This window comes from Tachyglossus aculeatus, chromosome 20 (genome assembly GCF_015852505.1).
Source record: "Tachyglossus aculeatus isolate mTacAcu1 chromosome 20, mTacAcu1.pri, whole genome shotgun sequence".
NCBI lineage: Eukaryota > Metazoa > Chordata > Mammalia > Monotremata > Tachyglossidae > Tachyglossus > Tachyglossus aculeatus.
In genome coordinates this window covers 21,338,971-21,354,801 of record NC_052085.1, presented here as the reverse complement: position 1 = coordinate 21,354,801, position 15,831 = coordinate 21,338,971, and the positions used below count along the sequence as shown (strand labels likewise).

General features: G+C 41.3%; 1 protein-coding gene across 5 annotated transcripts; it reads right to left on the bottom strand.

Moving 5' to 3' along the window:
- Positions 1-255: 255 nt before the first annotated feature.
- Positions 256-13,852, bottom strand: MSANTD4 (Myb/SANT DNA binding domain containing 4 with coiled-coils). Of its 5 annotated transcripts, XM_038762201.1 has the most exons (5): positions 13,807-13,852; positions 8,055-8,185; positions 6,113-6,216; positions 1,651-2,262; positions 256-1,319 (listed from the first exon to the last, which is right to left on the bottom strand). In XM_038762201.1, the coding sequence occupies exons 4-5, from the start codon at positions 2,110-2,112 to the stop codon at positions 744-746; spliced, it is 1,038 nt and encodes a 345-aa protein (XP_038618129.1). In that variant the 5' UTR covers positions 2,113-2,262; positions 6,113-6,216; positions 8,055-8,185; positions 13,807-13,852; the 3' UTR covers positions 256-743. The 5 variants fall into 5 exon arrangements, with proteins under 5 accessions (XP_038618129.1, XP_038618124.1, XP_038618126.1 ...); XM_038762196.1 differs by lacking the exon at positions 6,113-6,216 and having other exon boundaries at positions 1,651-2,741; XM_038762198.1 differs by lacking the exon at positions 6,113-6,216.
- Positions 13,853-15,831: the final 1,979 nt, after the last annotated feature.

Here is a 15,831-nt window from a genome sequence, read left to right as displayed (position 1 = left end):
AGCCGGATTCAAATCTTTAAATAAACGGTTTATCAGCTCTCCCTGACCCCTTTCCTGGGCCAGGATCTTCCACCCGTCTGAAGAAGATGCTTTTATTTAGTAGCTAGATTTTTCAATCAGGATATATGTCCTAAAAAAGCATCTGAAGTTAGCAGGATGAGTGAGAGACTAATGTAAAGTCTTTCCTTTTGGTTGCTCCCAGCTGATTCCTGAATTGCTTGTTACAATCTTGAATGACTGTTTATGAAGCAGACAGATGTGAAAAAAGAAGTTATTATTAGATCATGAATCCAACACACTGCAAGGGAACTACGGGTTTCCACCTATACATTTAATGCTCTTGGTCATTTACGCACCTTTCCACCAAATTCCATGTGGCATCATTACCACATCACCCTTAATTTCAGGGCACAGTTGTTCTGTAACGGTACAAGTATACAGTCTGGATGTTTCTAGAGCGGTGCTCGTTAGCTCTAAGCACACGGATTACACAATAAGTGACCTTACTGAATGAAGAGAACATCACACTTATTTCGATTACAATTAAAAGCTGTATCACGTTTAAGACCCATATACATACTACCTAGGCACACTGATTTACCCCCCCACATTCTTTTTTTCAACACAGACATAAGACTCGCAAGAAAAAACAGCTAACACGGCAACCATCTCAGTTTTAACCGATTTGAAGGAAAGTACCAACATCGAAAGACACTACACATGGTTTTTGACTTTCAGAAAATTTACTGCAAATGCCCCTCCCTCTGAATTCGAAGTCGCTCTTTCTCCACTTGTAAGCGTTCCTTTTCTATCTGCAGCTTCTCCGATTCAAATTTTAAAAACTGGAGCCTATCTTTTTCCAGTTGCAAACGTTCTTTTTCAAGTTTAAGCTTTTCTGTTTCAATGTCCAGGGGCTGAAACACTGGCTTTTCCCCTTGGCCGAGTTCATTCTCCAAGATGGGTTTTTCGGCATGCATCACCTGCAGCCTCAGTTTCTCTCTCTCAATTTGCAGCCGCTCCTTCTCCAGCTGAATTCTCTCATGTTCCATGTCTAAATGCCGCAGTCTCTCTTTTTCGATCTGCAGGCGTTCCTTCTCCACCTGCAACCTCTCGGCCTCGATGTCCAGCCTCTGTTTTTCCATTTCGAGCTTCTGTTTCTCCAGGTTTACCAGTAAATGGGAGTCGTCGAAGGAAGATCTGGCTTGGGCGCAACTAAGGGTACCAAACTCTTCAATGTGGGGAAAGTCAGGAAGTTCATTTTCTCTTTTGGAATCGGGCATGACAGATGACAACATTTCTTCTTCCTCCTCGATCTCAAACTGTAGGGAAGGAAGAGCAGTTTGAGACTTTATCTTTTGCTTATTTTCTGGACAGCTCGCGATTTCTAGCAATGCATTTTCACATTAATGCCCTCCATTTAATTTCCTGGCCAACGGTAATGATTCTTACAGAGGAAAAAAAAAAAATACGGGGGCAGGGTGAAGAACAGCAGAGAGAGAAATGCTCATCCCCTCACCTGCAGCGCACGATCTCGGACAACGCGCCTCATCAAACAGCCTCGAAAAAGCGCCTTTCCTTTTCCGACGGGCCGAGGACGGCATGTCAGAATTCAGAGTGGACACCGCAAATAGAATCAGGCCGACAACTTACCTCAAAGCTTTGTGGGTCCTTCTCCTCCTCTTCCACTTTGACTTCGGTCAAAGATCCACCTGCTTCCTTGAAATCAGCCATATTCTGCCAATCGAAACCCGAATCATTGATAAAACCGATCTTTTCATCTATCTCCTCAGTAAGAGAGTCATCTAAATCAGACGAAGGGAAGTGGTATCCGGCACCGACCAGCTTTATGTTGGCTTTCAGTTGCTTCCTCTTCATGAGAGCTCTCCAATCCAGATACCTCCTTTTCACTTCCGTCCCCGTTCTTTGCTCTCCTTCTCCTACCGCATTCACACACTCGGCAATTTCCTCCCAAGCTTTCCGTTTCATTTCATTAATTGTCGTATTCAGCTGCTTGGAGAAAATGACGTCTTTCCGTGTTCTGATTTCTTTCAAAAGAGTCTGAGTTTCTTGCACGCTAAAATTACTTTTCCTTTTCCTTTTCAACTGCTTCATTTCCCCAACTTGAATCGTTTTTACTGTAACAAAATCAATGGCTGAATAGTGTTGATTCTGGAAGACTATAAACCAAGACAATCCCTCTTTGGCACCTCTTTTTCAACCACTATGTTTTCTATTTAGCTGGAAGCATTGCCAGGCTAACTCCTAAGGGAGGGGGGGAAAGAAAGAGTAAAAACGAATAAATCTCCAAGAATTTAAATTTCATATTCCCAGCAAATAAAATCGCTTGAAGGGACACCAACTGTCAGTCAATACGTAAAACTGCCTACTCACTCGTCAGATGAAGGGGGGTTTTATCTTTTGATTCTGTAGTCTACGGTATGTTTTTAGATAACCACTGAAAAGTGTGACTTCACGACGGGGCGCATGCGTTTCAGAGAGGATTTTTCCTCGCTTTCATATACTCATTTCTGACCCAAGTAGGTAGTGGACTGATTTCGTTCCTGGGGCTAAAAAGCAGCACCTGAAGGGAATGCTGCAGAAAGGGATGGCATTAGTGGAGGCCTCCAGTTGTTATCCACAGCCCACTCCGGGATATTGATTTCGGCAAATGCCCTGACTGCAGAGAACCAATCCAGGTCGCTTCTCCGGGGAAGGAGGGCACGCGGCCACCAGGCACGCTCCTGGTTGAGGTGGACAAAGCGGAGAACCAGATTAGGTCGCTTTATTGTACGTCGGCAGCAGAATAGCGACCATCACATAATTCACCCAAGAGCACTAGTTCTCTCTCTGCCGTCAATAACAGCAACTGGGGCTGTATGGTGGGCTCGTTCTATTAAAAAAAGAGGAAACCGCTGATAAGTTTCCTCGTCCTGAAACATACCTATTTCAATAAATCAATCAATGGCGATTATTGAGCCCTTACGGTGTGCAGAACACTGTACTTCGCACTTGGAAAAGTACAGAATAACAGAGGTGGTAGATACGTTCCCTGTCCACAGTGAGCTTAAAGGCCCAGTTGAGTTCTAGGCCGCTGTCCCCGGGATCTGTCAAGTCAAGACGTGCCACAGAAACTCATCCAAAAGCGAGAATCTAGTCCAACATTTTTTAAAATCAAAATTAAAAATACTATTCTCCGATTGAAACCATAAATTAACTCAAAGGAGGTAACCACGATTACTTTCTCTTCCCCTTTTCTTGGTACGTTTTACTAGGAGTAAAATCCAAGGAGTCCCCTACGATCGGTCTACCCCCAGTTATACCATATCATAAAATTCAGTGCTCACACACAGTAAGCGTTTAATACCATAAAATAACCATAACCAAATTAGGAATATTTAGGGAATTCCTTATTGAGCTGCCTAGCTCAATCTTTTATCAAGTTTTTAACCGGACTTCTTCAGGGAGCCTCTCTATTCAATTTGGTTCTTTGTCTGGGACTACTTTTGGTTAAATACTGTTGGAGAAGTTTTTTTCCTGGTTGTTATTCACAGGTTAAATGTAACTGGATTGGGAGTTGCATAGTCTTAATAGCTGTTGAGGCTTCATATTCTCAGTGGGTGCTAAATATGGTTTGCGCTTTAAGCTGTCTTTTTTTTTTTCTAAGCAAAGTGCCATTCTAAAACTAGCCAATGGAAGTTGGGCCAAATGTTCATGCCAAGGGTATTTATTACGTGCCAAGCGCTGGGAAAGATACCAGAGGATCAGACACTTTCCAGTGCCTCAGTGACCTCATCTGTAAAATGGGGATTGAGACTGTGAGCCCCACATGGCTGTGCTTCCCAAGCGCTCAGTACAGTGCTCTGCATACAGTAAGCGCTCAATAAATGACTGAATGAATGAATAGGGACTGTGTCTGACTCAATTTGAATGTATCCACCCCAGACCTTAGTACAGTGCCTTGGCACACTGTAAGCATTTGACAAATGCCATCATCATTATTATTATTATAATTCCACTTGAGGCTGAGAGTCTAAGTCGGGGGGAGAAAGGAACTTTATCCCTGCTTAACGGAAGAGGAAACTGAGGTCTAGAGAAATAAAGTGACTTGCACAAGGCCACAGCAGGCCTCTGTTTGGCTGGGGTCTTAGATTCTAACCAGTTATTTGAGATTCTGTGTCTTGATCCACTTGGTGTGGTTTGTGAATGAGAATCTTTTAATGGCAGTTTGAAAGTACCACCCTTCCTGAATCAAGACTATTGCCATTCCTTAGCTCTGGAATCACACCTGGTCTAGATATTTCCTCCCTTTTCAAGAAGCCTCTGAGAAGGATGTGCTTGATTTCATGGTATTCACTAATGGAGGAACTACCCTTTAGGAGACAAAATTTGGCTAGTGAAAACAATCTTTGGAAACAACTTTCTACAGCTCAACTTTTCAAAAAAGTCTTTTTCTATACTTTCTCTAAGGCGGCTTCACAGCCAACAATAGGAGGGGATGAATCAGAACTTTGGTGTGTGCGGCTTTTAGATTTTCTTTCTTTTAACCCGGTTTAATTTCTTTCATCATTCTTTAACTATAGGTCACAAGGCATCTTCAAAGCACTGGCTATCATGATTAAAACCTTTACCTTCGTCCTACAACATGATCAGGTGAACCTGGCCGAAACATCAATGAAAAGAATTACACCGTATTACAATCAACCATCCAAATTAGGCATATACTAAACGTTATTTGTGTATGTGAGGAAGGGGAAATGCTCATGCACTTATGTGCAGGTAAACAAATAGTCTGCAGTATATTCCTCTGGATTGCAAGCTTGTTGTAGGTAGGGAACTTGTCTGATAAACTCTGTTGTAGTGTACTCTCCCTAATGCTCAGTAGAGTGCTCTACACATAGTAAGTGCTCGGTACATTCATTCATTCACTCAGTTGTATTTATTGAGCGCTTACTGTATGAAGGGCACTGTACTAAGCACTTGGGAAGTACAAGTTCGCAACATAACATACCACTGATTGCTATTTGAAGACTGAATCACTATTGTAGAGAGCACGGGACTGGGAGTCTGTAGATCCGCACACAGTGAGCGCTCAATAAATACGATTGAATGAATTAATGAAATCCAAGTTCTAGTTCCGGCTGTGCCTCCAGGCTGCTGTGTGGCCTTGAACAAACCAACTTAACCTCTCTGGGTCTCAGTTTCCTCATCTATAAAATGGGGAGATAAATTGTGAGCCCTCACATGACAGGAATTGGGTCTGATCTGATAACCTCAGCACTTGGTACACAGTAACCACTTAATCTACGCTGCTATTGAAGCTAACGTATCATTTGCATGCAGGCATGGCATAAAAGCTACATATATATATATATATATATATATATATAAATCCCTTCCTCACAATACAAGGGTAAAGATCGTCCTCTGTTCTGCTTTTGCAGTTATTTGCAGTGCCAGATGCCATTTTCTACTCTCCATTATTCTTAAGATCTTTCCAATATCTCAGTTTGAAAAAAGCCACCCTGTCGCTCATGGCTGAATATCAGGCTGGTTTCTCCTCTGCTGGCCCCTCCCCACAATACACAGCTATACCACAGTAGTTGGGATTGCCCTTCACTCTCTCTTTATAGAGGGAAATTGTTTAAAAACTGTTAAATCATCAATGAGTATATGTTCAATAACTTTTTTTGTCACTTTCAGGAGGACTAAAAATCCACAAGGTAATCTGGCTGCCTATAACTACCTAACTGAAGAAATTGCAGAGGATAATCAAGTCCCGGAAGGTGGGGACCAAACAACAATAACAACAACAACAACAAAGAAAACTAATTTTCAACCAGGACATCTTCTCAAGGAAAATTTTCTGTGGAGGTTATCAAAGATTCTCAGGTAAAGTCTTCAGGTAAACAAGGGGGTTGCTCTGTGATTGACCTCATCCAGAATCATTCAATTGGTGGTAATCCTTTCACTTATTTAAAGTTGTGGCAAACAGAGGCTGGGAACTTTAATCCTCAAAATGAGATTCCAAGTTTAGAGTTGAATGAAAACTGGGAATGGCTTGTGATATGGCAAAAAAGCGTCGACAAGAAGGCGAATAGAAACTGGAAATCACCTGATTCTTGGCTTTTCTTAAGTCAAGACTCCCAGGGAGAAAAGTTCACAGAATTTGCTGTGTGACCTTGGGCAGGTCACTTCTCTGTGCCTCAGTTACCTCATCTATAAAACGGGGATTAAGACCGTGATCCCCATGTACATTATGGTTGTACATATTTATTACTCTATTTATTTATTTATTTTACTTGTACATTTCTATCCTATTTATTTTATTTTGTTGGTATGTTTGGTTTTGTTCTCTGTCTCCCCCTTTTAGACTGTGAGCCCACTGTTGGGTAGGGACTGTCTCTATGTGCTGCCAATTTGTACTTCCCAAGCGCTTAGTACAGTGCTCTGCACATAGTAAGCGCTCAATAAATACGACTGATTGATTGATTGATGTAGGACATGGACTGTGTCCAACCTGATTACCTTGTATCTACTTAGAACAGTGCCTGGCACATAGTAAACGCTTAACAAATACCATAAAAAAAAAATTGGACCTCAAATGTATTGTTCTTTGGGGAAAATTTTTTCACACTTGCTCCAAACTGCTCCTACTTTTACCTGAAAATCCACTTCCACACCTTCCTCATCCCCATTCTACGCTATAGACCAATTCCGCACTAACCTCTGAAGAACGGACAACAGGACTCATCTCTAATTTACGAACTCTCTAAAAACTGTTTAAATAAGAACACACATTACAAACACTTTGACGCCAAGTCCATCTACTTTCCCCAATCCCTGGAAAAAGGCTGAAATTTTAGAAAATGAAGTCACATATAGCGTTTAAAAATGAGCTTTCCATTGCCATGAGAAAAAAACTCCTTCCTTCGACAAATGCTGGGATACACCACTTAAAGGGAGACATAGAGGGCTTGGGGGATGGATGTGGGGGGTGAGGGGAGGGGCATGGGGATTTCAAAAGAGAGTATCAAAAATGAGAAATTCAGGTTTATGAGGCTATGATAGAGGAAGAAGGATCATAAAACCTGGAGAAGAAACGCCCGCCTAGTGATTTGATAAGTACAGAAGCCCCAAAGGGTCATTATAAAACAAGATGAAACCCACTCATTCAGGAACAGGAAAAAAAATTAAACTTTATCTGAGCAACAAAGCTTTTGTCAAGGCCCTATCGAACCCATACTTCTCCTTCTTTCTCCTACACTCTTAAAAATGCCATTCCTGAGAACAGAATGATTAATTTGCAGTGTAAAACTGTATCTCTGGTCATTATATCGGAGTATTATTTCTTCCTGATATCTCCCAAACTGAGAAGCATTATTTTAGCCTTCCTTATTTAGTAATAATAACAGCAGTTGCCCATTCCATATGGAAAACTTTTTTAAAGTGTTCAATTTAGAAATAATTATTTCCATTTCATAATTTTTCAATTATCCTAAGATTCCACATAGCAATACTCTGTGTTTAATCACGCTCTTCTGCAACTGATATATTTTAAGAAAAAATGCATTCTTGTGGAATAATTATCCTCTGAATTGCTACTCTGGTACCATTAAAACGCATAAGGATTAAAAAATGAACAATTTGGAAATAAGGATACTCCACTACTCTCATAAAAAAGGGAACCTAGGAAAATTTTTTGCACAATACCATTCAAGTTTTTAAAATGAAGTCATTTCAAAGTTTCTCAAAAGGCTTTTAATACTAAATGAAGTCAATTTAAAAAATTATTTGCCTAACTGCGGTTTTTCTCTGCCCTTGCATAGTTCTGCATACGTTAATATTAGAGATAGTCACAAAAGGGTGTTTTCTAATAATTGGTCATTAGACAGCCCGAAGTCTAAATTCTAGAATAAATAATGCCATTTCTAACAATGCCTGAAGCCAAAAAGCATGACAGATGTTCAAAGGCCTAAGAAAACGTAATCTCATATACACTGGGAAATAAAATATAATTGTGTGTAAATGAAATGTGTCAAAATTGACTACTGTACTTCTGTGCAATACTAATGGGCAATTTTGCCGTCTTGCTTCTTCCTCATTCTTCCATGTCTTAGAACTTGAGGGCCCAGGCCTGCTATGTAGGTTATCCCAAATCTTGTGTTTTCAATATTATGGATCCAATCTATTGAAAAAAAAAAAAGAGGATAATTAGTATTAACAACAATTTTATTATTTTTTCAGATATTTCATTAGAAATGGAATCGACTAACTAGATTTGAACTTTTGGATTTTTTGCTGTCTTTCTGGCCCTTAATAAGACATTTCCAAATCTTTTACAAATAACTTGGAACCAGGGAAGCAGCATACTGACCAGTTTTCATTCCTCAGTAATAATAATAATAATAATGATGGTATTTGTTAAGCGCTTACTATGTGCAAGACACTGTTCTAAGTGCTGGGGAGGATACAAGGTGATCAGGTTGTCCCATGTGGGGCTCACAGTCTTAATCCCCAGTTTACAGATGAGGTAACTGAGGCACAGAGAAGTTGAGTGGCTTGCCCAAAGTCACACAGCTGACAAGCGGCACAGCCGGGATTTTAACCCATGACCTCTGATTCCAAAGCCAGGGCTCTTTCCACTGAGCCATAATGCTTCTCTACTGAGTGTCCTCCTTTCTATTATTTTTCTCATTGATTCGCATGCCTTATCCATCAACCATCCACTTTAGCTAGAAAAAAATGAGTGTAAAACTTCCTTGGATAGCCACATTTGGATAATAATAATAATTTTGGTATTTGTTGAGCTCTTACTATGTGCAAAGCACTGTTCTAAGTGCTGGGGAGGATACAAGCTGATCAGGTTGTCCCATGTGGGGCTCACAATCTTAATCCCCATTTTACAGATGAGGTAACTGAGGCACAGAAGTTAAGTGGCTTGTCCAAAGTCACACAGCTGACAAGCAGCACGGCTGGGATCTGAACTCATCTATTACAGCAACTGTCTATAATACACCAACCAAAACCTTGTTGTGACCTCACTGGAGTTGGGCAGTGCGGGGGAGAGTCTTGATTTCACGCAGGTCCATTTTGGACTCCATTTGTGGATTTATTGCTTTAACTTGCCATTACTTCTGAGGCCTTCTGAGCCACTACCCTTGATCCCTTGGTTGAGGCCTTGAGAGAGGAGTTGAAAGGCCAGGTCTGGTTGTGAATTTTATTTTTGTACCCCAGGGATTCCACTTAACCCACAGTTGGCTTTTGGGGGGACAGCAGAGAGCCCCGCACCCTAGCCGGCTCCCAGCGTTGAGCTTCTAGTGCTTGAAAACAGATCCGACGAGAAGGCTGAGCAATATCAATCAATCAATCGTATTTATTGAGCGCTATGTGCAGAGCACTGTACTAAGCGCTTACATTCGGTGTCGTTCCAGGGTTCATTTTTAGCCCGTGCGGAAGCACGGCAGGGGAGGATACTTGAGGATTCAAGGGCACGCTCAAAATCCCACATCAGATGAGGAGTAACCATTCCCACCTTGGAATTAAAGAGGAAGAGGAGACATAAACACTACTCTATCCAATGTTCTCATCTACAGTAATCAGTGGATCGAACTGATTTAATCGATCAGCTTTACTTTGCCTGTGAAGATGCTACTCTAATGGGTGCATGTATAGTCCCCCAAGACCATAGTCGCCATAGCTCTTGAGGGGTCATCTAGCTTTATTTCTGTTTATTCTGATGACTTGACACCTGTCCACATGTTTTGTTTCATTGTCTGTCTCCCCCTTCTAGACTGTGCGCCCGTTGTCGGGTAGGGACCGTCTCTATATGTTGCCAACTTATACTTCCCAAGTGCTTGGTACAGTGCTCTGCACACAGTAAGCGCTCAATAAATACGACTGAATGAATGGATGAATGAGTATTTGTCAGCAGGGAAGAGAGAGAATACAATACTATTCATTCCGGCATTGCCAGTGCTCCTTCCAAATTCCAGGGTGCCCTGGGAGCAAAATGTCTACTTCTGCCAGTGGGAAATAGAAAAATCAATCCCTGCCTCCTAAGCAATTCACATGTGTCAATACGTATTAACTTTATAAGCCAAGTGCTTATCCATGCAGCATAACTGATTGCTTAATGCAATGCCTGGCATGTAGTAAGTGCTTACATACCATTTAAAAAAATAATAATGGCTCCCCAGTTACTGTTTAGGCTCCTATCATTCCACCCAACATGCTAATTTCTCCTTCAAATGGGGGGGGGTGTGTGTGTGTGTGTGCATTCTTGCAGAAATCCAGATGAAAGAAAATGGGCATTATAGTACCACAACACCATATAATATGTAGTATTCATGAAGCCACACACATGTGCACAACAAGACCATATCATGCTATATCCAGGTAGTGCGTTGTTGTAAGAACATTCCTTAAATTTGCCTCCACAATTCTACCCCAAAACACAAAGTGAAATCATGTGTTCTGACAGAGCTGGCTGCACGTACTCATTTTTCACTTTACAAAGTCCCTACTATTGGTGAGCTAACATCACATTTAACTTCTCTACAGAACTTTCCTATCATGAGTTACGTATTAAATCACAGACATGGTGGTTCACTGACAGATAATCACTGGGACAAACAGTTGTGCACAAGCCCAGAGAACTGGAAAGGGTGAGTGATTAAAGCAAGAATTGTCCTTATCACAGGCTTTGCAAGAACTCGACCCCTGTACATGTGAAAATTGGGTGTATCGGGGAAGGACTGCTGATCCTGTAGCAAAAATGAGAACCGGGGAAGATAGCCAGTATCTGTCAAGGACTGAAAGTTCTGCTCGGAAAGAACACGACATTGAAAGTATAAAGATGCAATTACGCAAGCTTAACTCGTCCATGTCGCCTACCACCACATTTCCAAAATACGACCAAGATTTTTCTGATTTCTTCACCCTTCTTTCCTCTCATTTTTTGATCTGGCCCAAATCAGGAATAATGGACTCTGGGACTCTACTAGGGATTCAGTCCCTGAAAGTTGCACAACGGAAGGAACTTTCTTGGGCGAAGTATGGTCATGAGAAATCTTTCTCGGAGAGATTCCGGGAACAGTGCTTGGCATCCATTCTTTTTTGAATAACGGTGTATTAAAACATAAACCTTTCATGATTTGGAGATTGAATGACTCACTGCTACCTACAAGTATGACCACCCCGACTTAGAACACTCATTTTCCTTCCTCTGAAATGGAGCTAAGCTGGGACATTCTACAGGAATCCATCTATCCCAGTAGGCCTGCATTTTTTCTGGAATAAAACAGAAAGGCCCCATTTCTACCTTGCCTGTAACCCCACCCCCTAATGACACCACCCAATATGCTAACTTCTCCTTCAAATGGAGTGGGGGGGGGGGGGGTTGCATTCTTGCAGAAATCCAGATGAAAGAAAATGGGCATTATAGTACCACAACACCATATAATATGTGGTATTCATGAAGCCACACACATGTGCACAACAAGACCATATCATGCTATATTCCAGCCCCAATCTGCTGAACACTCTACTTTGAGGCTCACATGATCTCGAGAGGAATAGTGTGTGTGTGTATATATATATATATATATATATATATATATATATATATATATATATATATATATATATATACTGTGCGGATTATTTACGGAGAGCGATGAAATAGCACTACTATAAAACTCAGTCCTTCCCGGAAACTTAGTACAGTGCCCGGCATATAATAAAGTGCTTAACACATACCATAATAATTACCATGACAGAGGGGGTGTCGAGACTATGAGCCCCATATGGGGCAGGGACTACGTCCAACCTGATTTGCTCGTCCCCACCCCAGCGCTTAGTACAGTGCCTGGCACATAGTAAGCGCTTAACACATACCATGATGATGATGATGGAGGGAGGCGGTCAAGACTATGAGCCTCATGTGCTCCAGCGCTTAGAACTGTGCTTTGCACATAGTAAGCACTTAATAAATATCATTACTATTATTATATAATAAGCGCTTAACACATACCATAATAATAATTATTATCACTGGGGGAAGGGGAATCCAAGACTGGGAGCCCCATGTGGGCCAGGGACTATGTCCAACCTCATTTGCTTGTCTCCACCCCAGCGCTTAGTACAGTGCCTGGCATATAATAAAGCGCTTAACACATACCATAATAATTATTATGATGATGATGGAGGGGGTGTCAAGGCTATGAGCCCCATATGGGCCAGACTCTATGTCCAACCTGATTTTTTCATCTGCACCCCAGCGCTTAGTACAGTACCCGGCATATAATAAGCGCTTAACACATACCATAATAATAATTATTATTATGGGGGGGAAGGGGAATCCAAGACTGGGAGCCCCATGTGGGCCAGGGACTATGTCCAACCTGATTTGCTCGTCTCCACCCCAGCACTTAGTACAGTGCCTGGCATATAATAAGCACTTAACACATACCATAATAATTATTATGATGATGATGGAGGGAGGCAGTCAAGACTATGAGCTTCATGTGGGCCAGACTCTATGTCCAACCTGACTTGCTCGTCTGTACCCCAGCGCTTGGTACAGTGCCTGGCATATAATAAAGCGCTTAACACATACCATAATAATTATTATGATGATGATGGAAGGGGTGTCAAGGCTATGAGCCCCATATGGGGCAGGGACTATGTCCAACCTGATTTGCTCGTCTCCACCCCAGTGTTTAGTACAGTGCCTGGCACATAGTAAACACATACCATAATAATAATTACTATGATGATGATGGAGGGAGGTGGTCAAGACTATGAGCCTCATGTGGGCCAGACTCTATGTCCAACCTGATTTGCTCGTCTACATCTAAGCGCATAGTACAGTGCCCGGCATATAATAAGCACTTAACACATACCATAATAATAATTATTATTATGGGGGGAAGGGGAATCCAAGACTGGGAGCCCCACGTGGGCCAGGGACTATGTCCAACCTGATTTGCTCGTCTCCATCCCAGCGCTTAGTACAGTGCCTGGCATCTAATAAGCGCTTAACACATACCATAATAATTATTATTAAGAGGGGAAGGGGAATCCAAGACTGGGAGCCCCATGTGAGCCAGGGACTATGTCCAACCTGATTTGCTCGTCTCCACACCAGCGCTTAGTACAGTGCCTGGCATATAATAAGCGCTTAACACATACCATAATAATAATTATTATCATGGGGGGAAGGGGAATCCAAGACTGGGAGCCCCATGTGGGCCAGGGACTAGGAGAAGCAGCATGGCTCGGCGGAATAGAGCCCGGGCTTTGGAGCCAGAGGTCATGGGTTCAAATCCCGACTCCGCCAACTGTCAGCTGTGTGACTCTGGGCAAGTCACTTCACTGGGCCTCAGTTACCTCATCTGGAAAATGGGGATTAAGACAGTGAGCCCCCCCTTGGGACAACCTGATCACCTTGTAACCTTCCCAGCGCTTAGAACAGTGCTTTGCACATAGTAAGCGCTTAATAAGTACCATTATTATTATTATTATTTCCAACCTGATTTGCTCGTCTCCACCCCAGCGCCTAGTACAGTGCCTGGCATCTAATAAGCGCTTAACACATACCGTAATAATAATTATTATTATGGGGGGAAGGGGAATCCAAGACTGGGAGCCCCATATGGGGCAGGGACTATGTCCAACCTGCTTACCTTGTATCTACCCCAGTGCTTAGCACATAGTAGAGGCTTAGCCAATACCACCCTGACGATTACCGATTGATTGATGGATTGATTGATCATGGGAGAGGCTCCCACCCGCCCTGTCACTCACCTGCGGCCTCCACAGCAACTTCTCCTCCGCTGAGGCGGAAAAAAAAACCCCCAACAACCGCCCCCCCCCACGACCGCCCTCTTGTCCCGCCCCCTCGCTCCCGTCCGCGACGCCCATTGGCCGCGGCGGCCGTCGCTCAGCCGCCCCGCGCGCCCATTGGCCGCTTCGGAGCCGCCACTCTGCGGGAGCGCCCGCCCGCCGGCGTGACGTCACAATGGGAGTCGCGCCGACGCCGTCTACCTTGCTTGCGTGCGCGCGCCCGTCACGGCGGCGCTCGGCGCTGATTGGTCCCCTCGGGAGCGCGGCGCGCGGCCGCGAAGGTGGCCTTCATCCGACCGGAAGTCAGGGCCCTCCACCCTGAGGAGGGCGGCCTACTAACGCCTGCTATTCATTAGGCGCCTCCTGCGTGCCAAAAGCATTAGGAAGGAATACTCACTCATCCCTTGCACCCTATTTATTGAGCGCTTACGGTGTGCAGAGCACTGTAGTAAGCGCTTGGGATTTATTTATATATATTTATAAATACATTATTTATATAAACATATAAATAAGTATATTATTTATATATTATAAGTATATATTATAAATATATAACATAAATACGTACTATATCTTTATGAATATATTATTTATATAAATATATGAATAAATATATTATTTATATATTATAAATGAATATTATAAATATACAACATAAATATATATTATATCTCATTGAATATATTATTTATATAACTATATAAATAAATACATTATTTATATATTATAAATAAATATTATTAATATATAACATAAATATATATTATATCTTTATGGATATATTTTTCATATAAATATATAAATGAATATATTATTTATATATTATAAATAAATATTATAAATGCATAACATAAATATATATTGTATCTTTATGAATATATTATATAAATTTATAAGTAGATATATTGTTTATATAATAAAAATAAATATTGCAAATATATAACATAAATATATATTGTATCTTTATGAATACATTATTCATATAAATATATAAATAAATATATTATTTATATATTGTAAATAAATATAAATATATAATATAAGTATATATTTATATGAGCGATATATTTATAAATATATAAATATGTTATGTATTATTGAAATATAAATTTTTAAGTATATTAAATATTTATATATTTATTTACAATATATAATATATTTATTCATATATTCATATAAGCAATATATTTGTATATATATAAATAAATATGTTGTTTATATATTGTAAAATATTATAAATATTTATTTATAATATATAAACAACATATTTACATATATTTATAAATATATTGCTTATATAAATACATGAATAGATATATTGTTTATATATGTTGTAAATACATATTTATCATATTTATTTTATTTTGTTAGTATGTTTGGTTTTGCTCTCTGTCTCCCCCTTTTAGACTGTGAGCCCACTGTTGGGTAGGGACTGTCTCTATATGGTGCCGACTTGTACTTCCCAAGCGCTTAGTACAGTGCTCTGCACACAGTAAGCACTCAATAAATACGATTGAATGAATGAATGAATGAATTTGCTAAGCGCTTACTATGTGCGAAGCACTGTTCTAAGCACTGGGGGGGATGCAAGGTGATCAGGTTGCCCCACTTGGGGCTCACAGTCTTCATCCCCACTTTACAGACGAGGTCACTGAAGCCCGGAGAAGTGAAGCGACTTGCCCGAAGTCACACAGCCGACAAGAGGAGGGGCCGGGATTAGAACCCATGACCTCGGCTCCCAAGCCCGGGCTCTTTCCACTGAGCCACGCTGCTTCTCACTATGAAGCCCACTGATAAAATCAGCAGTTTGAGAATTTCATCAATCCATCAATGGTCTTTCTTGAGCGCTTACCTTGTTCGGAGCACAGTACTTAGCGCACGGAAGGATGTAACAGTTGGTACCCATGCACCCTGCCCACAATGTGCTTACAGCCTAGAGGCATAACGCTTGCTTGATTGCCTCGGAACAAGAAAATATTGCCGTGT